Source organism: Notolabrus celidotus, chromosome 2, assembly GCF_009762535.1.
Source record: "Notolabrus celidotus isolate fNotCel1 chromosome 2, fNotCel1.pri, whole genome shotgun sequence".
NCBI lineage: Eukaryota > Metazoa > Chordata > Actinopteri > Labriformes > Labridae > Notolabrus > Notolabrus celidotus.
The window spans coordinates 28624463-28645859 of record NC_048273.1 but is presented as its reverse complement, the minus strand read 5'-3'; the positions used below and the strand labels follow the sequence as shown (position 1 = coordinate 28645859).

The 21397-nt window shown below is 40.4% G+C and overlaps 1 protein-coding gene across 2 annotated transcripts in view; it reads left to right on the top strand.

Annotated features, from left to right (window-relative positions):
* The window catches only part of ddah1 (dimethylarginine dimethylaminohydrolase 1), a 101226-nt gene that overhangs the window by 76421 nt on the left and 3408 nt on the right, over positions 1 to 21397 (top strand). Inside the window, exons 3-5 of one of the 2 annotated variants that reach the window (XM_034707555.1) lie at positions 997 to 1070; positions 8274 to 8393; positions 16025 to 16168. In XM_034707555.1, the coding sequence (XP_034563446.1) occupies positions 997 to 1070; positions 8274 to 8393; positions 16025 to 16168 (338 nt within the window). Of the gene's footprint in view, positions 1 to 996; positions 1071 to 8273; positions 8394 to 8640; positions 9450 to 16024; positions 16169 to 21397 lie in introns of those variants that run through there. The other variant, XM_034707563.1, reaches the window with a different exon arrangement.

Here is a 21397-nt window from a genome sequence, read left to right as displayed (position 1 = left end):
TCAGCATTTCAAATCATTTTGTGTTTGATTTGTTACTAAAAACACTGAGACTTGGGTTTTTACCATAACCCACATGTTAATATAAGCACAGTAAGGTAGAACACCACAAGTCTCTGCAGCTCACACTGAGGGTTTACTTAGTGAGTGGGCCATCGTGTGACTGCAGGTACGTGTGTGTGTGTTTTGGGATCCTCCACACAAACATTTCTCTGTGCCTCGATGACCTTGATGACCTGGTGCCCGCATAGTAAGCAGTCTTTTCCTCGAAAATATAATCAGTACGACAAACAGTGTATTCCCCAATTCCTGGTCAAATCAAAGGCTCTTATTTTTCTGCCATGTTGTAAAAAATGTACTGTGGCAGGGTATCAAGAGCACAGCGGTCTTTATTAGATCTTCTGTACATTCTGTTACAGTCGTGTGGTGAGTCAAAATGTGGGTCAGTGTCTTCTTAACATTGAGCAGGCCACTAGAAGAAAAAAAACAAAGTACACTTAATTAGGTTTCTAGACACTGGCTTTGAGCTGTCGTTCCATCCAGCTGAAATCGGTTTCACATGGCAGAGTTAGAAACATTTCCTGTTGGCAGCATCGCGACTAACGGCTCATTTTGTAGAGGCTCAGCGGCTACATTCAGAGCCCATCGCTGAGCTCAGTGTGAGGCTGCTGCTCGCCAGGCATTCAGGACTCTGTGTGTTTTTACCCTACCAAACTAAATAAGTCTACCTTTCTCAAGCGTTCATAAGGTACAAACTGTGGTTATGTTGTAGCATCTGTGGAAGCCCAGATTTGGAAGTTTAAGGCATTGTTCATAATGCTCTGCAATCTACATTCATGTTGTAGGTCTTTAGATTTTTTTTATCTGCTATAGGCAAGCTACTGTAATGTACTCCCCTACAGGCAGAAATATAGTATTATGTTGAAGTAAAACTCAACCCAGTTGAATTAAATCGATATTTGTTTACACAACTTCAGAGATGTCTCATTCCTTCTGCAGGTCGAGAATTCTTTGTGGGCCTATCCAAACGGACCAATCAGAGAGGAGCAGAGATCTTAGCAGATGCCTTTAAGGTGAGTGTCTTAGTCACACTGGATGTAAGGTAAAGTGAGGATACCTTGCATGAAAATGACCCTAAGTGCATGCATAAAAGTCCTTGTAGATAAAATACTACTGTCTTAAATGTGAGCTGAAACAATCAAAGTTTGATTAAACTGCATACATTGATTTTTTTTACCACTCAAGGGCAGTGCAGGACTTTAATTATGGACTGCATAAAAACTGGACATAGAATGACACCCATTGGTTTCTGGAGAGGTGTTATGCAGCCCAAGATGATGGCTCCAATATTGGAATGCAGACTCAATTCCCACTTCACCTTGAAACTGACAAAAAGGTGGAGTTGAGCCTATAGCATTACTTCATGGAAACAACTACAACATGTCCACCGGTCAGTCAGACATCTTCAATTCAACCTAATTCTGTATCATTTTTCGCATTAATAGAATCAAAATGTATGAGTCACAAAGAAATTGAACCCTTGTTCAGTTGTTTCCAATGAAGAAGTGAGATATGGAGACCAAAAGCATTGCTTGTACCAGACTGTAGATGTGTTTAGTTTTGCTGTAAAAATTGGGATCCAACTGGGTTCCCTTGACTTTTGTAGCCAATATCAGGGAGGAACAGCAGTTTTTGCACTTTCTCAGTGGCCTACTTTTTACAGAACTGAAGGTACCTTCTTGATTTTAATCACAGCACTGGCATACAATCACCTTTTTAAGTCCAAATATCCGACTTGCAAGGTGAAAGTTGCCAGCAAAATCTCTATCAGACATAGAGCAGTATTTATTGTGGGTTTGGGCAAATGTGAGTTGAATAGCCACCCTCCTTTTTGCTCTATTGTGATTTCCAGCTACTCCAGAGGGGTAATGTGTGGCTCCGTTGCTGCTATTTGCTTGCCTGTAATTACCAGCTAATTAACAAATGTGTTTGCCTGTCTTTTGTTGCTGAGCAGGTAGTGCACATCAGGTTTTTGTGTGAGCTGCAGCTGAAAGTGAACTGATGGTAGCTCGAAGAGTGAATCAAAAGGGTTCAGTTTTGTGCTAAAGCTCTGCAGACCTTCATGGTTTCTATGATAACATAAAACTAGCCATAAGAGCAGCTCTAAGTATTCACCAAACCTAACTGAGTTTTTTTTTGTCTCTTCAAATATATTTAAACATTTTGGTCAGGCCCAAATTGTGATACAGGATTGCTTCAGATGACATATGCTGTCTTTATCATTCACAATGAAACGTTTCATTGTAGTGCTTCTGTGGGCACTTTACTGTATGAAAGTGAATTGAGCATTTTACTTAACTACCTTTTTTACACATGCAGCCACCACTCTGCTTTCTTTGCTCTCTCTCAGAGGTCCCCTAACAGCCGCCTGCTGTAAACGATCCAACATCACAAACAAGAGAAGAAGAGATAAAAATGTTATCAGTCATAAAAGCTTTATGGCAGCATCATCGCTCCATTCATCTTTCCTTTCCCTCTGTTACACCTCACTTTATCTCTAAATCCATTCTGCCTCTCGCTACCCCCGTCCTTTTTCTCCATTATATATTTCCTCCATTCATCCACTCCCTCCATTCACTCTTTGCTGTGTTTGTGACGAATGGTCAACTCTCAGTCTGTGTCAAGGCCACATCTTTGTTGACATTGTAAAGTCTATAACATCCATTCATAGAAATAAAGACTTAATGGGAGATATGGGAACCCTTTGACATGACCTTTTAGCTATCTTTACACGAAAATGAAAGGCACTCAAAAAGTGAGTGAGGAGAAAAGGTGTTTTTCTGATCTCAATGAAATTGATATTATATTGTGGGGCTCACACTGGACTTTGTTCAAACATAAAAACATTAAGTTTTCCATTGACCAGAAACAACATCATTTGTGGGCACAGGTTTGTCCTAGTGGTCAAGTCATGCGCCCCATGTACAAAGGCTGTAGTCCTCAATCAGGCAGCCCAGCTTCGATTCCAACCTGCAGTCTCCTTTCTTTTGCATATCACTCCCCACTCTCCCCTGTTTCATGCTCTACATATTCACTGACCTATCCTCTCTGAATAAAGACATAAAAGTCCAAAAGTATAAAATTAACATAATTCTACTGTTATTTAACTTTATAGACTTTAAGTGGCATACTTTACCTCATGGCTTCAAAATGAGAAGCTGTGCACCCCGAATACTGGATGCTTTAAAGGTTGTAATAGCAATAACATTTTCAGACCCATATTAAATATATAACATTATTACCCAGCTTTCTTACTGATTTTCCGGTTGTGTAAGAAGCTTGATTCTGATTGGTCAAAACCCCTTGACTTTGGATGTTTACATATTGGATCCTGTCCAGCAATATTAGCAATGGCTGCGGAGCAGGTGAGAGAAACTTTAGGTTATGGGTCTCTACAAAGAAACCTAAATCATGAGCGGTGGTGATGATAGCAGCAGGGTTCAAAGTTGTGACATTTGCCTTGTTTATTTTTAAAGGTGTGTGAACCGCAGAGCTCAGAGAAGAAGGAGAGCTGGATGAGGATAGTTTAATAAATCGACGCAGCAGAGAGATTAGAATCCATTGCCATGGAACGCTAACTGACGTGGAATCACTGGGACTATTTTTAAAAACTGTCTATATAAATCACTTTAAATCAATAAAATCATATTTTAATCAATGTTTTTTAACAACGTGTTTGTATTTTAAGCTAGTAGCCAGGTGATAAGCAAGATAATGTATGGTTAGCAGGTTGTTATGGGAAAAAGAACCCCTTCAGGGTGAGACAAGACCCCTCCGCGAATGCTCATTAGTTCATGATTCTAATGCATTTTATCATCCTTTGAAAAATGAAAATCATTTATCTCCATCATTTCTGAAACACAACAAGCATGTCATAACTCTCTGACTCAAAGCTTTCAAGACATTTACTTTTTCAATGTCATAAATATCTAAAGAGAGGTGGATGTTCATTAAGACTCTTCTCATTAACACAGTAAACACAGTCTCATCTGATGTTACTGTCAGCACCACTGAAGTGTATCACTCAGATTATTGACTGATGCTGCTTCAGAGAGTCTCAAAGGTGATCGGCTTTGTGCTGTTTTTAATCCTCTATCGACTCAAACTTCTGCCCCCCTAAGCTGATGACTGATTAAAAAGGTGATGTGTTGTGGTTTTCTGATCAGTTTTATCCTGTGCTGTCGTTAATTCATTCAACTCTTCTTAAAATCACTGCTGTGTTTACAGGGAATTGATGTCGACCACCTGTTGAACAAAAGGGAACAATATGACTTTCTTAAAAACCTGTATCCATTTTTTACACGCTGATATTTCTAATCCCTGAATTTAAATAACTTGAGAATGCAAACCTTCTCACTATTTTCAGGTTACACCAATCAAAGGAGTAACAGTTTAAATCCAGCATTAAATGTGGTGAACTGGTCCCTGAAAACACACATTTCTGTAAAATACCCATGATTCAGCACTGCAATATTTAGAAACGTAATGATTCTCAACCGTATCCTTATGTGGAAAGCAACATTAGGTGTATAAGCCACTTTATTTTTTCAGCCTCGCTAATTTCAACATTTGTCAAACCATATCTTTTCTTAGCCAGATTACTTTCTGACAAATTTTCCTGCACTGTTGCCTGCAGCCTCAACAATGCATACGTCCAAAGAAAACTCCCGATTGAAACAAGAGATTCAGGCAAACTGTTAGGATTTAGGCATGCAGCCCACTAACAGGGTCACGATGTGGGTCAAAAACACATTCTGATTTTAGCTTTTTGTATACTGCTTCACACTGCAGATGTGCGTGTGTGCGTGTGTGTGCGTGTTTGCGTGTGTGCATGTGCATGTGTGGTTGTGTGTGTGCGTGTGTGCGTGTGTGCGTGTGTGCGTGTGTGTGTGTGTGTGTGTGTGTATTGCTGTCTGGTTTTGCCCTGAGAGAGAATATCAGAAGGGAAAAACCTGACTGACTCAAAAGTTCAGAGGTGCACAAAGAGTTCAGCACATTACTGTAACCTGAAAGGCCTGATTGTTGTGCTTCCACCTCCCCATCTGTATCTGGTTTGAATTCCTCATTCTGGATTCCTCTGTGTTTTCTGTTATCTTTGATAAGACAGGACTTAATGATGCGTCTCTGGGAAACAACACAAGGAAAAATCACTTGAGCGTCCATTATTGTTTTTTCCGTTTTATATCAGCTTGATTCCCTCTATCTCTGTTGTTTTTTCCTTTCATTATCTAATTAAGGATCATTTTGCTGCCAGGTTTGTTTATCACTCAACAAATGCGTACAGATGTTGAAATACTTTTCTCAATGGTCCTTACAGAAGACAGGTTTGATGGTGCTGTTGATTGAATGAGCATGTTCGGGGAAGAAGTAACACAGAGGCCAATGTAGAGGTCTTCCCAGGTCAAGGCATGGGAATGAAACAGCCTTTTAGTGCAGATGAAAGCGACTTTGTCTCTCCTTTCAATCCTGTAAGGGATTCATCTTGATAAGGAGAAAAGTATGAATTGTGTTCTAATTTTACCCTGTGAACAAAACGTCCTGTTTGTGGATATGGCTGTAAGAAAGTTCAGTTTACATAACTCCCAGTCGGACTTTAGTATCTTCTCAACAAGCGCCAAGGAAAGAGTTCAGGAAAGAATCAAGGATGTTGTAATTTACATTTTTCACATGATGACCCGCCAAGTGCTGTCCTGTTTTCAGTCACAATCACTTTTCCAGTGAATCACTGCGCTTGAATTGAGCTAATGATGTTGGACAAATCCTGCCCCAAAAAATGTTTCCGCACATTCAAATGGAAAATGTCACAATGGCATGATATGATGGAAAACATACACAATGATATTTCATTTTTCATATAGCTAAAGCCGTAAAAACACATTCAAAATATATTATGTGATTATGAAAACATATGCATGTCAGATGGAAGTTATTTTTTCAGGCCTGAATCAGAATTTATGCGGTCATATAAAAGTTTTCACATAGATTCAGGAAGGAAAGGTCTTGGAAAGTGAGCTTAAAGTTTCATATCCTATCATAATTCAAATAACAGCTCTATGTCATTTCCAAGTTTACAAACCTCTATAGGACCCAACTCTGGTTTATGTAATCCTCTAAAGGCTTACAGTGTGTCTAAGTGTCACAAACTGTTTACCAAATGCTCAATCAATCAACTCAGAGTGGGAAATTCGACCATTCCAGTAAATCAAATCAAAACAAAGCTGCTGGTGAAATCATGTTATTTCAGCAGGGTTTGCTGCGCTATAACTCTTTAAATATGAAATGAACTCTGGTGAGGATTTCAGCTGGCATTTTAATGAAGGGGTCAGTCCAAAGTCAGCTGATGAGGGCTAAAAATGAGGAAAAAACACATAACCCAGTACACCACAGCAGAGACCATCCTTTCCTGCAACACTATGGACCATGTATCAATCAATTTAGATGCAAATAGCTGACTGGATCCCGATTTCATCCTCAGACTGAAAGTTAAGAGGTATTAAGACATATTTTATCTTGTGGCCTCTCTCTATCCATGCTTGCCTCCAAATTATCCCATAGTTTGAACAGCTTTAAGTTGATGATTGTTGTCAGTGTTTGCTTATGCTACCAGACCTACAGGCAATTTAGATGGAAGCAGGTTTAAGGTTCTTACTGGATTGTCTGCTCTTCCTAAATCAGAAGCTGCATCTATTACTATTTGATACTGCAATTAGTTCCCCCCTTATTTAGTATTTGTCTTTAAGTATATAATAATAACAACAATATTAATATTAATAGTATTATTAATAATAATAATAATAATAATAATAATAATAATACATTTATTTATATAGCACCTTTCAAAACGCAGTTACAAAGTGCTCCACACCAAAGATAAAAATGCACACAGGCAGATTAAAATAACATTAAAAAGAAAAGAATAACATTAGGTGAAGGAACTGAGCTTATAAAAGTGTAAGATAAAATACAGTCAGGTTGTGCTGGAAGTGAAACGTAAAAGCATCAAAAAGAGGAAACTATCTCTAGTAATACAAGATTTATTGAAAGTTTAGTGACAGTGTTACAGCACGTCTATAAACAAACCCCACTGCTATCATCTGTGTGCAGAAGGCAAGTTTGAGACGTCTGGAAGGGAAGAGTGTTTTCTCTCTTCCTACGTTTGAACCTGATAAACAGAAAAACAGAACCAGCCACCGGTGTTAACACAAGTCAAGGCAAAACACTGCAATCGAAGACCTGGATATTATTAGAGCAGGGGGAGCTCCACATCTTTTGGCGCAACTTTAGGGAGCTATTATACTATCCAAATTTTTATGCGGTCCATGATTTTCACATCTTGCCTTTTCTGCTTCTGCAACACCATTACAGTGTGTGTGAACTTGCACAGGAGTTGTAACATGACAGAGCTGTGCTGAGGTGCTGATGCAGAATCTCTGTGTAAAATTGGTCAGAGATGAATGACATGTTTTTGTCACTTAAAGCCAAAAATGATTCCAATGCAAGTGTGTGAAAGATTATCAACTCAACTTAGCTCAACTCAACCTTTATTTATAGAGCATGTTTAAAAAAATGGAGTTGACCAAAGTGCTGCACAGATCAAAAGTAGCACAAATGGCAAAAATTACTCAAACAATACCAAAGATACAATACTAAGATACATAAACACAGTGCAAATATATAGTAAAATAAGATAGAATAAGATCAATTAAAATTTAAATAAGATTTTGCCAGGTGTCCACTCAACCATGATTAAAAGCCAGGGAGAAGAGGTGTGTCTTTAGAGATGATTTAAAAACCTCAATTGATCCTGCAGAGCGGATATGACAGGGCGGGTTGTTCAAGAGCTGAGGGCCAGCAGCCACAAAGGCTCGGTCACCTTTGGTTTTAAGCCTTGTTTAGGGGGTGACTAATAACAACTGATGGTCAGGTACTGGGGGGCTAAGCCATTAAGAGCTTTAAAGACAAACAATAAAATGTTAAAATCTATTCTAAAAGCAACCGGGAGCCAGTGCAGCAAAGCTAGGACAGGGGATATGTGGTCACGCTTGCGTTTGCCAGTGAGGAGACGGGCAGCTGCGTTTTGTAGTGGTCCAGGCCAAAATTACAGTGAGTTGCAGTAATGCAGTCGTGGTGTATTTTGTTGATTGAAACCATGTTACATAAACTGTCCCATCGCCATGAAGCTCATCATGTTCTCTCATATAACTTGTATCTTGCAGGACTACGCCGTGTCCACCGTGCCTGTTCTGGAAGGTCTGCACCTGAAAAGCTTCTGCAGTATGGGGGGACCAGGCCTCATTATCATCGGCTCCAGTGAACCTGCACAGAAAGCCCTCAAGGTATGAAGTTTGCTTGGTATTATCCGTGCATGTGTTGTATGTGCAGTAAAAGCATCCTCCTATTGCTATGCCTCCCCCAGCTGTAGCCATGGATACCCCTGAATCAATGTAGCTGCATTGTTTTCACATCTATGACGCACATTGACGCAGCTGATTCTTTTTCTTTTTAATTCTCGGGTTGACTCTTGGCTCTGTGTTGGTATGAACAGCCGTGTGCTTTTTTTTTTTTCTCTCCCGCTTTGCAAAGTATTCAGCAAGAAAAACACTACAAGACAGGACATCACACGTGTTGATTCAGAGCAGACTCCCTCGCCTCTCCAGCTGGATTGCTGCTCCCCTCTGCAAGCACATCGAAACCACCTGTCACCTTAATCCCCTCTCATTAATTCATATTCTCGGTTAATCTGAGGGGATTGCCCCTGGCGCTCACACTCTAGCTTCAATTACGAAGGCATTGTCCTGCCATTGAACAGCTTTAGCTCATTACTACATGAAAGGATCCTTCATCGATCAAGCTCCATCGCAACAAAACAATAAACCCAGGGGACGCTGAGTGACTTGACGAGAAGAGGAGGCAGCTCACACCACTCACAGAGACAGATTTTTAAGATAAATCACAGCCCAACCCCTCATGGAATTATCCCCAAAAGCCCCAGACATCAACACGTGAGCGGTGTGTGAACTTCTTTTTGATGGCACACATGAGTGAAATGCAGTGAAATATGTAATGTAGCTAATTACATAAGTATGAGGAGTCACACATAAGCAAAAACACCCCTTGGCCTTGACAGATCCTAACTTGGCAGGGTTTTTTACACACCCTCCAGTATTACACCCCCCCCTACTGGACAAAACCTACAGAATGTTACTTTAAATTAAATGAAAGTCAGTGTATCTCAGGAGGAGTGAATCCAGACCATCCGACTGCACATCCTAATGAAGCAAAGTATTCCACAGCAGCACAAGGTCAGATTGTTAGTTTGATAAGTATGTTTACATCCCTGAAGTGTACACAAAAACTCAAGAAATCTTTGAATAAACTTATATTCTAAGTGATTTAGCATTCCAGCATCGACTCATTAAAATTCCTGTCTGTTTGATCACCCCAGTAATTAGCTACTGGAGCGAGGAGTGGTCGTCAGCAAGGCTTAATGACAGGCTGCTCGCTTTCTAATTACAGCTTATGTCACCCTCTCCTGCAGCAATTAGCTCCTGTTTTAAAGGACTTTTAACGACCCTGTATTTGTAATTGGGTAATGTTCTCTTTGTGGGGGGAGTGAGATCTCGTGAATGCTGCTTTTAATGAATTCAAAGTGCTTTTCTTGGATGGGGATGCAGCTCTTACGTCATCAAGGCTCCATGTCTGTGTACCATTGGACAGAGTCACTTTGTACATATTAAAATTGGAGCCTGACTCATTTAGTTTCTCTCCAAGGAGTTCCATTTTGCTGCTAATAGATATTAGCTAAACCAAAAGGGAGGACCTGACCGGCTCCTCTTGAAGTCTATGGGATTTCTCTAAATAGATTTCTCTAACAGTAACTCACAGTGCTGTTATGTTTCTATCTGTAGACCAGGTGTAGTCTTCTTTCTGTATTTAGGTCTCCCAGGGATGAGGATACCCGTTGACCGGATGGATTTCATCATCCATCTGCCGCTCTCCCTGCCAAGCTTCACTCATGGAGTCATCATACAGAAATATCCCCTCTGTCAGAGACTGCAGCACCCACTCCCTGTTCTCTCCCATACACAAACACCTCCCTCCCAGTATGGGACTCACAGGGAACTCACAAGTCAGCCCGTACTCTGGCCTGTTTGGTACATGAGGTCATTATCCTCTCCTGGTCAGGGTTTGGTCTTCACCTCATGGATTGTGCACACCATAGACTATATAAATAATGGACGTAGCCACCATGATGTCACCCATGGGTTTGTCAACTGCTTAAAAAAAAGCAGTTTGTCATTTTGGCCTTTCCAATCTTGATTTTGTGGGAGCCAGATGTGACCATTTTGGGACAAAAGGGTGCTGGAGAGGAACAAGGGGTTGGCTAATGCTAATATAGCTCTTCAGATCCTTGATCAGTAGTTGGTAAGTGTGATAGTGAAGTATCAAGTGTTCCACAGAAAGAAATGGTACCTGTGGTGCTAGCGGACTGGAGTTGTTTATTAGACTGAAGAAACTAAGAGAGCCTGTGGAATGTTGCAGACTCACTGCTCACTCACTCTCTCATGAAAGAACAAGCAGCTGGTGAATAACACGAAACCAGGTAACTTAAAATAACCGCTCGCCTCATCACTACTGCCTTCTCCTCTTCAGGGAGACCCGACAGCAATGCTAGCTACATGCACGTGCCACCTCACATAAATCAAAGTATCACAAACACTTCCAGCTAATAATCCAGATCTGGCAGACCAGTATGTTTAAATCAGGCGATCTTGGAAACCGTCCACTATCCTCAGATGGCAACAGCCAACATGATGCTGCTGTCCTCAAGTGGAACCAGCAAAGGATTAGAAAGATCCCATCCAAGTGTCCTCTCTTATGTGTGCGTGTGACTGTTGCTGGCTGAAAACTTTGGACTTTGGCAATTGTGATGGATTTGGCTGACAACATCTACAGATTATTACATGCACTTGCAGTGTAAGCAGATATATGATTTTAGACATCAGTAACATCTGATGGGTTCAGATTTCTTCTACCTGTTTTGCTCTATGCATGCACTCTTTGCTCTCTCATCCATACAGCCTGATAGGATGTTATAATCCAGTAATACTCAGACTACTAAACCAAAACACTTCTTGTGGCTCAGTGAAAGAGTGGGTCACCTCCCATTCAGATTGTTAGTGGTTCAATCCCCACCCTGCTCCTGCAGTCTACCTGTTGAAGTGTCTTTGAGCAAGATGCTGAACCATGATCTGCCCTGACTTAGCCTGTGAGATGTTCATATCTGAGAATGATTAGAATAGTACTGATGGGTGGATTTGTGCTTCACATGGCAGCTTCTGCCTTCAGTGTGTGAATGGGTGTGTGTGAAAAGATGAATGTAAAAAGTAGTGTAAAGCACTTTCCATGATCAGAGGACTGAAAAACCATAGAATGTACAAAACATGGATGTAGTTTTTGTGATCCACTGGTTTCTGAAGCAGCTTTTGATGCCCTTTGGTGGCAGTTGTAATGTTGGAAATGCTGACTCAACCTAACTTTCAATCAAGGTGAAGTGTTGGCCTTTAGTCTCCTGGAAAACGTCTGGAATATCAGCCACTCAGTCAAGTCAGCAACTCCCCTAGTTATGCCTGATTATGTAAAACTTGTAACAAAAATGGAATCTTCAAATTGAATAAGTTATTTTAAAAAATCATCCCTCATGAAAGAATAAATTAATCAACCTAAGAGTTTTTAATACTGGCTGTTAACACTTTTATTTCTGCTGTGAAGGTAAGCATTTAGAGTGGTGGCTCGGGAAACTGCAGTTTGAAACACTGCATCTGCTTTGTTTTCAACACTGAAAGTTACCACAAAAAAAACTTAAAAGTGCAGTTTATTTATTAGTTACCACTTTTAATTAATTTTCATACCTAAAAAGGGCAGGATTTAGCAATTGGGCATCACGTTTCCTTTCCAGCTACAACAGCGGACAGCTGAACATGAACATTTCATGCATACTGTAAAATACAACATCTGAATTGTTGCTTATTAGTGCACAAGGTTATATGGGAAAATATTTTAAATGTGAACTGTCCCAGAGCTCTACTGTAGGGTTTCTCCCAACATCATCAGACGTGCTGTAAATCCTCCCCTCCCCTTCCCTTCAATCAAATCATTTCTTCACCTCAGGGTGCAACAATGCCTCAACATAAATCAATTCTATTTGCAGAGTGAAATGTGTGTCAAGGAGCAATAACACAAACATTTATGGTACATTAACAGGAAGCAATTTGAATTTCATTTTCCCTCTAGATGTGGAAGCAGCCTCTGGTCGGATGTGTCTCTTATACATGCTGCTGTTGTTCATCAGTGAAAATAGTAATGCAAAACTTCTAAAGGCTTCCCGGCAAGGATTACTACAATGAGCGTCATACCAGACAGATTACGCTGACCACGATGGACCTGATCAGGTCCAGTAAATTGTCATTGTTTCTTTGTTGGCTGGTCACGATTGTCATCATGCAGGGAAAGATTTTATTACCTTCCAGTAAACATTTTGTTTTGCAGCTATGTCTGCTCACTGTCTGCTGCCCAGTTAACACTCTGTGGATTAACTGGAACTCAGCCACTGTCCAGAAGTAAGCTGCTGCTGCTGCTGATTTCCTGTAGCTTTGTGCTTGGTTAAGGGCCAGGATGACTGCGCAGAAGACTTGAAGAACTTGCAGAAAAAGGCACAAATCATAGGCATATTAAAGATGTCAGGAAGACAATCAGATGACAGTAAAAGCCTTTGAAAGCTTTAGCTGAAACTGCTTGAAAGTTTCCAAGATAAATGTCACCTTTTATTTTATTTTCTTAACTCTAGATTTGAATAAATTAAAATATCTTCAAAGTGTAAAACGCCTCCATCTGTACCCTGACCTTTTATTGACCGAGTGCACTCACTGACGGGGAACAGAGAGCCAACTGTTCCATTAGTCAGGTGAATTTTCTGAGATTTTAATTGCATTTCATGGATCAGAACCTTACACGCAGACATTTTCCTTACATCCTGAACAGTTTTTCCCTCCGTTTTTATTGAGGAAATCTGATGTTTTAGAAATGGGAGAGTGAAGCAGGAGCCTCTGTGATCTTTGGTGGAGTCAGTGAGTGTTTATTCTCCCTCTCTGCCGCTCTTAATCCCTGTGTGTGTGAGAGACAGTGTTGGCGGTCACGCACATGGTCGGTGTTTTCATTTAGGGGCTGCTGCAATCACCTTACACACGCACATGTGACCTGGGAATGTGTCTGGCCTACACACAGACCTACACACACTGCTTGTGCTCCACCCTAAAGCTCTTTGCAGAAATGGCAAAGTCAGCCTACAAAGTTAATTTAGTTGATTTTGCGGGGTCGGTCAGATGCAGGGATTTTAAATTGACTCTTTATAAATCAAAAATAGGTCAGTGCAATTAGATGTGTGAAAATAGCACTGTCTCCTTCAGTTGACTGCTGTAATGCCTGCTTTTATTCCCTATTCTTTGTTTTTAACATTGTTGTTTCATTATTGTGTTTGTTTTAATGGCTCTTCCCACAGATCACTGCTCCATTTAACAAGTCCAGTCTTGTGACCATTTTTTCCCTGGGTTTCTATTTAACAACGGGATTTAATGCTCACACTAACCGCACAATTGTTCTTCTATTTATTCTAACCAAGCAGTGTCTCTGCTGCCAAAGACATAAAATGTGTCACTTCCTGTGTGCCAGATAGATTTTCCCAGGAAAGCCCTTACAGAGTAATCAGAACAGAACATTTGCTGTAGGGTTGGACCAGTTGGCAAAATACATTTACATGACAGAACAACTTCATTTTCTCTGAGTACAAGTACACAAGCCTCACAGAACGTGGTCTTTCCCAGTCATCGCCCTGCTCCTCCCTCCAGCAGATCCAGTTAGTGGGAATTGAAATGAGAATATCATCAGCCACAAGCCCATTGTCATCCTAAACCACACATTTCCCACTAGTAGCAATATAACAGCACATACAGTCACAACCACTCCTTAAATTGTTATATGCGTCAAGCAAACGTCACATGCTCTGGTTTCTGTGTTGCTCCATGTTTTGCATTTGGTCAATTTTATCCACAAGAGTTATCTTACCTCTTTTTATATAATTTAATAATTGACAGATTTTGTCATCTTGGAGGTATCCAAAGATCATTTTAAAGCCCTTGTATTAAAAGCTCTTAATGGTCCAGGGTCATGCTGCTAACCCCCATGTTTGCTATTTACCTTCAAGAAACTGCTGCTAATTGCTGCTGGTTCATTCGAGGTTTTCCATTGCATTCAAAATGAATTAGGGATTCAGTCTGTCTCATTAATGCCCCACAACCTGCATAGTTTGAAGTCTTAATTTGATTGATATGTCAATCCAACTCTAAAAAAGTTGGGACAATGTTTAAACTGTTAGTGAAACAGAAATTTGATGAAGGATTCTGGCCCTATATTTGTTTGAAAATAGAACAAAGTCATCATATCAAATATGGAAACTAAAAAGGTTTTATTGTTATATGAGAGATATATGCTTATTTAAATTTGATGTTTCAAAAAAGTTTTGGCAGGCGCATGTTTAGCATTGTTTTGCAATCCTCCTTTAGTAACATGTTAAATATTTTGGATCCGAGGAGACCAGTTTTTAGTTTTTTAAGATGAAATGTCTTAATTTCTCCTGATATAGGATAAAGGGGACTCCTTTGTTGTATTTCTTGTTTCGTGGTGCGCCACATGTTTCAACTGGTGACTTCAGGCAGGCCAGTTTAGCACCTGGACTCTTCCACTACAGAGCAATGTTGTAGTAATGCATGCAGAGTGGTTTGGCATTGTCTTGCTGTTATGCAAGGTCTCATCTAAGGATGGCATTGTCTGGATGGCAGCATATGTTGCAACGCATGCCATGGGCACTTATGCAACCCCATTACAGATGCTGGCTTTTGAACTTTTGAACTACGTGCTGATAACAAGCTGGGTGGTCCCTTTCTTCTTTACAGTGGAGGATGCAGTGTCTATGATTTCAAAAAAGAATGTCAAATTTGGATTCATCAGACCACAGGAGAGTTTTCCACTTCACCTCGGTCCATCTTGAACAGGCTGGGGCCCAGAGAAGTCACCGGCATTTCTGTATCATGTTTATTCATGGCATACAAATCTGTTGCTCTACATATAAATCTTTAGTTTTGGCTTTGGCAGAACTTTTTCAAATAATTTTTCTTCTAATGTTAGAAAACAGCATATGTCAGGAAATACCAGGATGGCTAGCTCTTTGAATATCAAAAAATATCAGTTGAAAATGCATCTCTTAACTTTAGTTTTAAGCTATGTCTTCAACTTTGCATTGGGCTGTACGGTGCACTTAAAAGACTAGTTTTATATTTGCATTTTATTGTGAAGAATTAAAATGATGAGGGTAAAAGGAGGAAAAAAGGTCAAAAGAAAGAGGGACAGAGTGGGTCTGTATCTGGTGAAAATCTCACTTCCTAAAATACCTTTCCCTGAATGTTGACTCCTTTTTTTACACATTTCCACCTCCCCTCCCTTTACCCGTCTCGGAGGTATCCGTCCGCAGATGTTCTGCTCATAAACATTAAGAGGCACCTGTCTCTCCTCTGGTCATAACATCCTCACCAACCCCCAACTTCCACTTGGCAACACGGGCGTCTTCTCAGCCTCTCCTCCCCCCGTCGGCCGTCCCATCTACACCTCCTTTAGATTACATAAATAACATGACATCTGCTGAGGAAGAATGTCTGTCTGCTCCTGTGTTCTCCATTAATCCCCCTCCCCAGGCCTCTGAGAGCGGTTTGGCCTGCAGAAAGATGTGGTTCTTTCTTTGGTATTTTGGTGTTCTGTCTGATTAAAAGTGTCTGTTAGTCTGAATATCCAACCTCCCGTAACTGGCTGTTTATTTATCTGAGTGTCTATTTGCTGTCTGTTTTTATCTGTTTTGTAGATCATGCAGCAGATGAGCGACCACCGCTATGACAAACTGACAGTGCCTGATGACCTCGCTGCCAACTGCATCTACATGAACCTGCCTGAAAAAGGACATGTGCTTCTGCATGGCACATCAGAGGAGTTTCCAGAGAGTGTGAAGGTAATGCACAGCTTCTTTTATACCCATGCATGATCACTCTGTCTCATGCACACAGTTGCATGTTCATTTACAATCCTGAGGTCCTCTGGGAGGAACAAACAGCGTCAGGACAGGCGGGCTGGTTTAGTGGCTTACATTTAAAGAGTACTTTCCTTTGTTGCTCTCCGTCCGGTTCAGACCTCGGAGAAAAACAAGTGGCCAGAGAGGGAAACCCTGCAGTATCCATGTGGTTGTTTTATACAAACCACAGCCAGCAGTGTGTGTGTTTTTTTAACAATGTAACCTGCAGTTTCATTTGCAGTGACGTTTTGCGGACATGACTCAGAACAAAGACGAGGAGCCAGCGACGAGAGAGGCCTTTTTCCCACCATGAGTACACAAAACAGTACTTAAAGCTGGTATATTTACTGTGTTTGAAGTGGTCCTCCCTCGTGTCAGATTCATTTGATTACCATCTGACTCTGTACCTACCCTCAGCTCAGAACCAAGGCTTTGTGTTTGTTGTTTTGGTTTCAGAACCTGCAGCTTTACTGCTAAACTTTACTCATGCATGTTTGTGTTGCATTATAGAATAATGATGTTTTATTCCCTTCAAATGCACCGGAAGTGAAACAATTAGTCTGTTCAGTATGTAGAAGAAAGTACAGACATGTGCATTAAAAGGTTCGGAAAGAAAAAATGGTATCAGAAATAGATCGCAACATACCTAAACACAGGGCTCTAGTTAGGTGGAGTGGTAAAGTCACATGCCCTCGCACACAGGCGATCTAGACCTCAAGCTAGCGGCCCGGGTTCAATTCTAACCGCTCTCCGAAACACTTCAGTGTTTGGCAGAGATGGAAAAACTTGAGCTTGCTGTGAGTCTTTCAATCTTTAAAGTATTATTACCACATTACTGACTGCTGCAGTAAATGCAGAAAATAAATCACATATACTGGTGTTCAACAAACATGAGATCAAACTTTTTCATGAGCTAATAGCTTTAGCTGTGACTGAATTTAATGGGTGCTGCATCATCCTCAGCACCCCTGCTTCATTAACCTTCATGTGTTTGGCTCAGGACTTTGTAATTAAGATTCTGGGATAAGGACCTTATTATTACAAGAAATGATCTCTGAAACACTACAAAAACTCAAAACTAAGCAAGTGTATTTATCATTGCTCTAGTGAACAATGTCTGACTGTGCTTAATGTAAGCCAAAATCACCCAACATGTCCAGATAAATGTCTTATTTCAAGGAATTACAAGCCGAAAATCAGACCTGAGTTTCTTGTAATGAGTAAAAATAAAAATCTGCCAATGGGGTTAGAAAATGTATATGTTATATTTCTTGAATTAAGATATTGTTCTTATTTCGAGAACTTAAGAGAGAACTTTTCTTACCCCATCTGCGCTTAGTTTTACTCAATAAAGGCAATTCAGGTCGGATTTTTGGCTCATCATATCCTGAAATAAGATATTTGTCTGGACTTATCAAGATAGTGTGGCTTGATAAGACTGATTAGATCCAGGATTTTTTTCTTAGTTTTTAGTCTTTTCAGTGTAAAAGAAAATATTATTGGTCTTTTTTTTTCTCTGGTAAAAACATGCACTTCCCCGGGGGTTGCATTTGGTGCCCTCTTAAAAACTTTCCTCACCGTATGTCCTCTCTGTTAAACTGTTAAAAGCTGAATGCAGTTTCGATATACCAGTCTGCACCGGTCTCCAACACTTTCTCAGAGCATACACTGTAACTGCATGAACTTCTATCTTTCATATATTCAGACAAACAGTGATCCACTGGAGAACACCGTGGATGTCTTGCACATTTCTTTCCACAGTAGCCCACCATGAATGACGTGTTATTGTCTCACTTTGTCTGCTGGGGTTTGGAAACTCTGAGCTGTAACCTTGTTATTTGGATACTTTGGGGTGACTCCATGTCACAACAATTCAAAAAGTTTCTCACGGGATCGAACCCAGAAACCTACAATCTGCAGAGACAGTGCTCAGACCTCAAAATGTACTCAGTGGTTAAAACCCCAACCTCCGCCGACTATTTTTAGAAGGAAGAATTCACATAATTATGCGTCTTTGGACTCACATCTATGGCAAAGGCTCTGTTTTGTTCCAGGAAAATTAACTGAGGGAATTCAACTTGGCAATAATAAAAATCTGACATGCTTCCTGCTTTGGTGGCACCTTTCAATGGATCATTTGGAGCAGTATTTGAGAAATATGTGATTGTTTTATGTAGTTTCCAGTTGGTTATATAGTTTAAACTCACCAGAAGTTGGTCTGGAATCAAACTTTCAGTCCAAGGTTGTGTTGAAGTAATTGCATCTTAAAGAAAGAGGGGGAAAATAAGGACAAGACATATAAGTTACAGTTGAAAAGTAGGGTACGTTTTGACTGAGCTGACTATAATGCTTTGTTTTACAGTAATTCTACAGTTCATACATGTTTCCACTGGGAACTTGTTGCTTGTTCCTTCAACAAGTGGTGGAGATTACACTGCAGGATCCCTGGGACATTCTGCACGATTTCTGCTGCTCTCTAACTCTAAACATCGTCTGTCCTAATCTCCAGTCTATTTTTAGTGCCTGCTCATAAAGTTACATAAGAGTTCCTCATTAACAAAGGCAGGGGGTCATGAGAGAGGGGTGGAGGGTTGGAGGGGTCGGAGGGGCTGGAGACGGAGCATCTTTAATGGGTAGCAGTGGAGACGGCTGTAGGATTCCTAGTTTGCAGATAAAGAAACCAAGCAGACAAAAAGCCCAGTGAAAAACAGAAGCTCCTACTGTGTGGGACCATGCCACCCTCCGACCCAACATATAAATCTCAACGGCAGTAATGAGAACTCGGCTGGAAATGTTCAAAACAGGAGACACTTTGGAGAAAGAGATGCTATAAACAGCAGGGGATTTACTGATGTTGTTTTGGGGGAGTTATACAAAAGCACAACTTTCCCTGAGTTGACCCTGTGAATGGGGAGTCTGAGGAGAGGGTTTTTGATGGTTGTTTGGGATTGCCCCGAAAAAGTAGAAGACTCAAATGATCCGTCGAGGAAACCCTGAGTCAATCATTTCACAGAGAAGAACATGAGAATCGTGAAGGCTGCTACAATTTATTTAATAAGTTACCATAAGTTGAAGCTCTGAATTGACCCTGCTGAACCTGATCCCATGTTTGGTTCATCCAAAGCTTTGCTAGCATTGAAGTACTCTAACAAATGTTAAATGATCATGTTCTTTGGAGCAGGATTCCATCTGACTTCAAAATGTCTGCACAGCTTACTTGGTTCAGAGGAGGGGATCTTGTCCTGTAACTTTGCATCTGGTAGTACAACCATCAGGTTGATGTTTATAGTCTGAATGAAATACTTCCAAAACTATCACACACATAGTGCACACACACATTCATCTTCCACTCAAGATGAACTGAAATAACTGGTAATCCCGGATGCTTTTTTGAATCAATGAATTACTCTATTTATTAGAGCAGCTTCAGTCCCTCTTTGGTCTTGCTTGTTTGGGCCTTAAAGGGTTATCTAACGTGTGTCCGCACCAGGCCTTTGTCAGGGAATGAAACCGCTCTTTCATACAGGTGTTTCACCAATTTACTATTTTGGAACGGACATGAAATAAAGATAAAATGTACACCTTATGATGGCCTGATAGTGAAACGGGTCAGAGATAGTTTAAAGCTCGTTATGTGGTCATGACCTGACATTAAAAGAGTTGTACGTTTTGGGAAAGGGGGTACCTTGGAGGCCAAATGTTTCGATTTCTATTAAAAAAAATAACTGCAATCCAATCCAATTTGAGTCCAGGATGCACTCATATCCTCTATTTTTATAACTCAGTGCTTCAGTTTGTGGCCAAATATCTTCAAAGTAAGCAATGAGGGAAATGGGTCACAGAGATTTGCACTAACACTGTATTTTAAAGTGGTAGAGTTTTGTGTGACTGTGTAGTTCTATTCTTTAAACAACTTAAAGAGGTCACATATTCGTACTCAAGACAATGAACCAAATGTCTTTGAGAGACAAAAATCAGGAGTGATAAGGTAAATGAGTTTATTGTCTTTAAAAATGGCGACCGGCTCACCAGAGGCTTCGTCAGCCATATTGCATCACAAGGTAAGAATTTTGTTTAGTTGGACCCTCTAACTTTGCCGCAGGGCCCCGCTCAGTATCACAGCGGGGTTGAAGTGAGAGTTTAAAGAGAAAAATATTCTGGTTTGGAAGTGGTTGTAGGAAAACACTGGTTTTCTTCTGGAAAGCGTCCACGGGGTGACACATTACTTTACGAGGGTCTTTGGAGCATGTCGTAATAGTTCTCACTCCCATCATTTTTCAATTTTTGCCGGGAGAGCAGGAAGCCTTCTTGAATGCTTGTTCTCCTACTTCACTTCACATTTTGTGTGCCGCTGCAAGGCTCTTAAATCACAGCACATTACACATTGACATGCAGAGTAAACAAACCTACAACAAGCGTTGCATAAGTTTTCTCTTTCACTTCAACGACTGCCAGTCGAGTTGTTCGTCGGCCTTTTCTAATTAGCTCAGCGTAATGCTGGCTCACAGACCTGATACCCAAGAGCAGAGTATGGTGGTTGGAGTTGCAATGACAATATCTTGTTTTGGATTGATTGTGTCTTAACTAAAGAGAGACAGGTATTTGATACAAGACAGGATATTTAATAGAACACTTATCTCATTTGTTGAATTTTATTATTTTGTATTATATTCTAGTCTAGGCAAATACTCAATTCTGATTGGCTGCAAGGTGTTGTTAAATCCCTGGCAACGAACACCTTCCAAGTTCAGAAAAAATGACTGCATAAGATGTACGACCTTTTTTGTCATCAAAGTCAGCTGCGTCCTTCACAGCAGTGTGACCAATATACCAGAGCAAAATGTAGAGAGGTATTTTATTGTGTTGCGGTAGTTTACCCAGAAGATGGCACTCAAAGAAGCAAGTGACCTCTTTGCTGTGTGCAGTCATGGACCTGTCCTGGACTTGAGGTGGACCAGTCTACAGGAGTCAACATGACTTTTAAACTGCCCTTATTCAATCAATCAATCAGACTTTATTTATAAAGCGCGTTTCATACATTGACACTGTAACACAAAGTGCTGTACATAAAAACACAGGAAATTAAACTCACCAAAATAAAATGCATTTCTAAGATATTGAAATACTAAAATATTTAACCTTTAAAAGAAAATAAGATGAAGAAAGAAA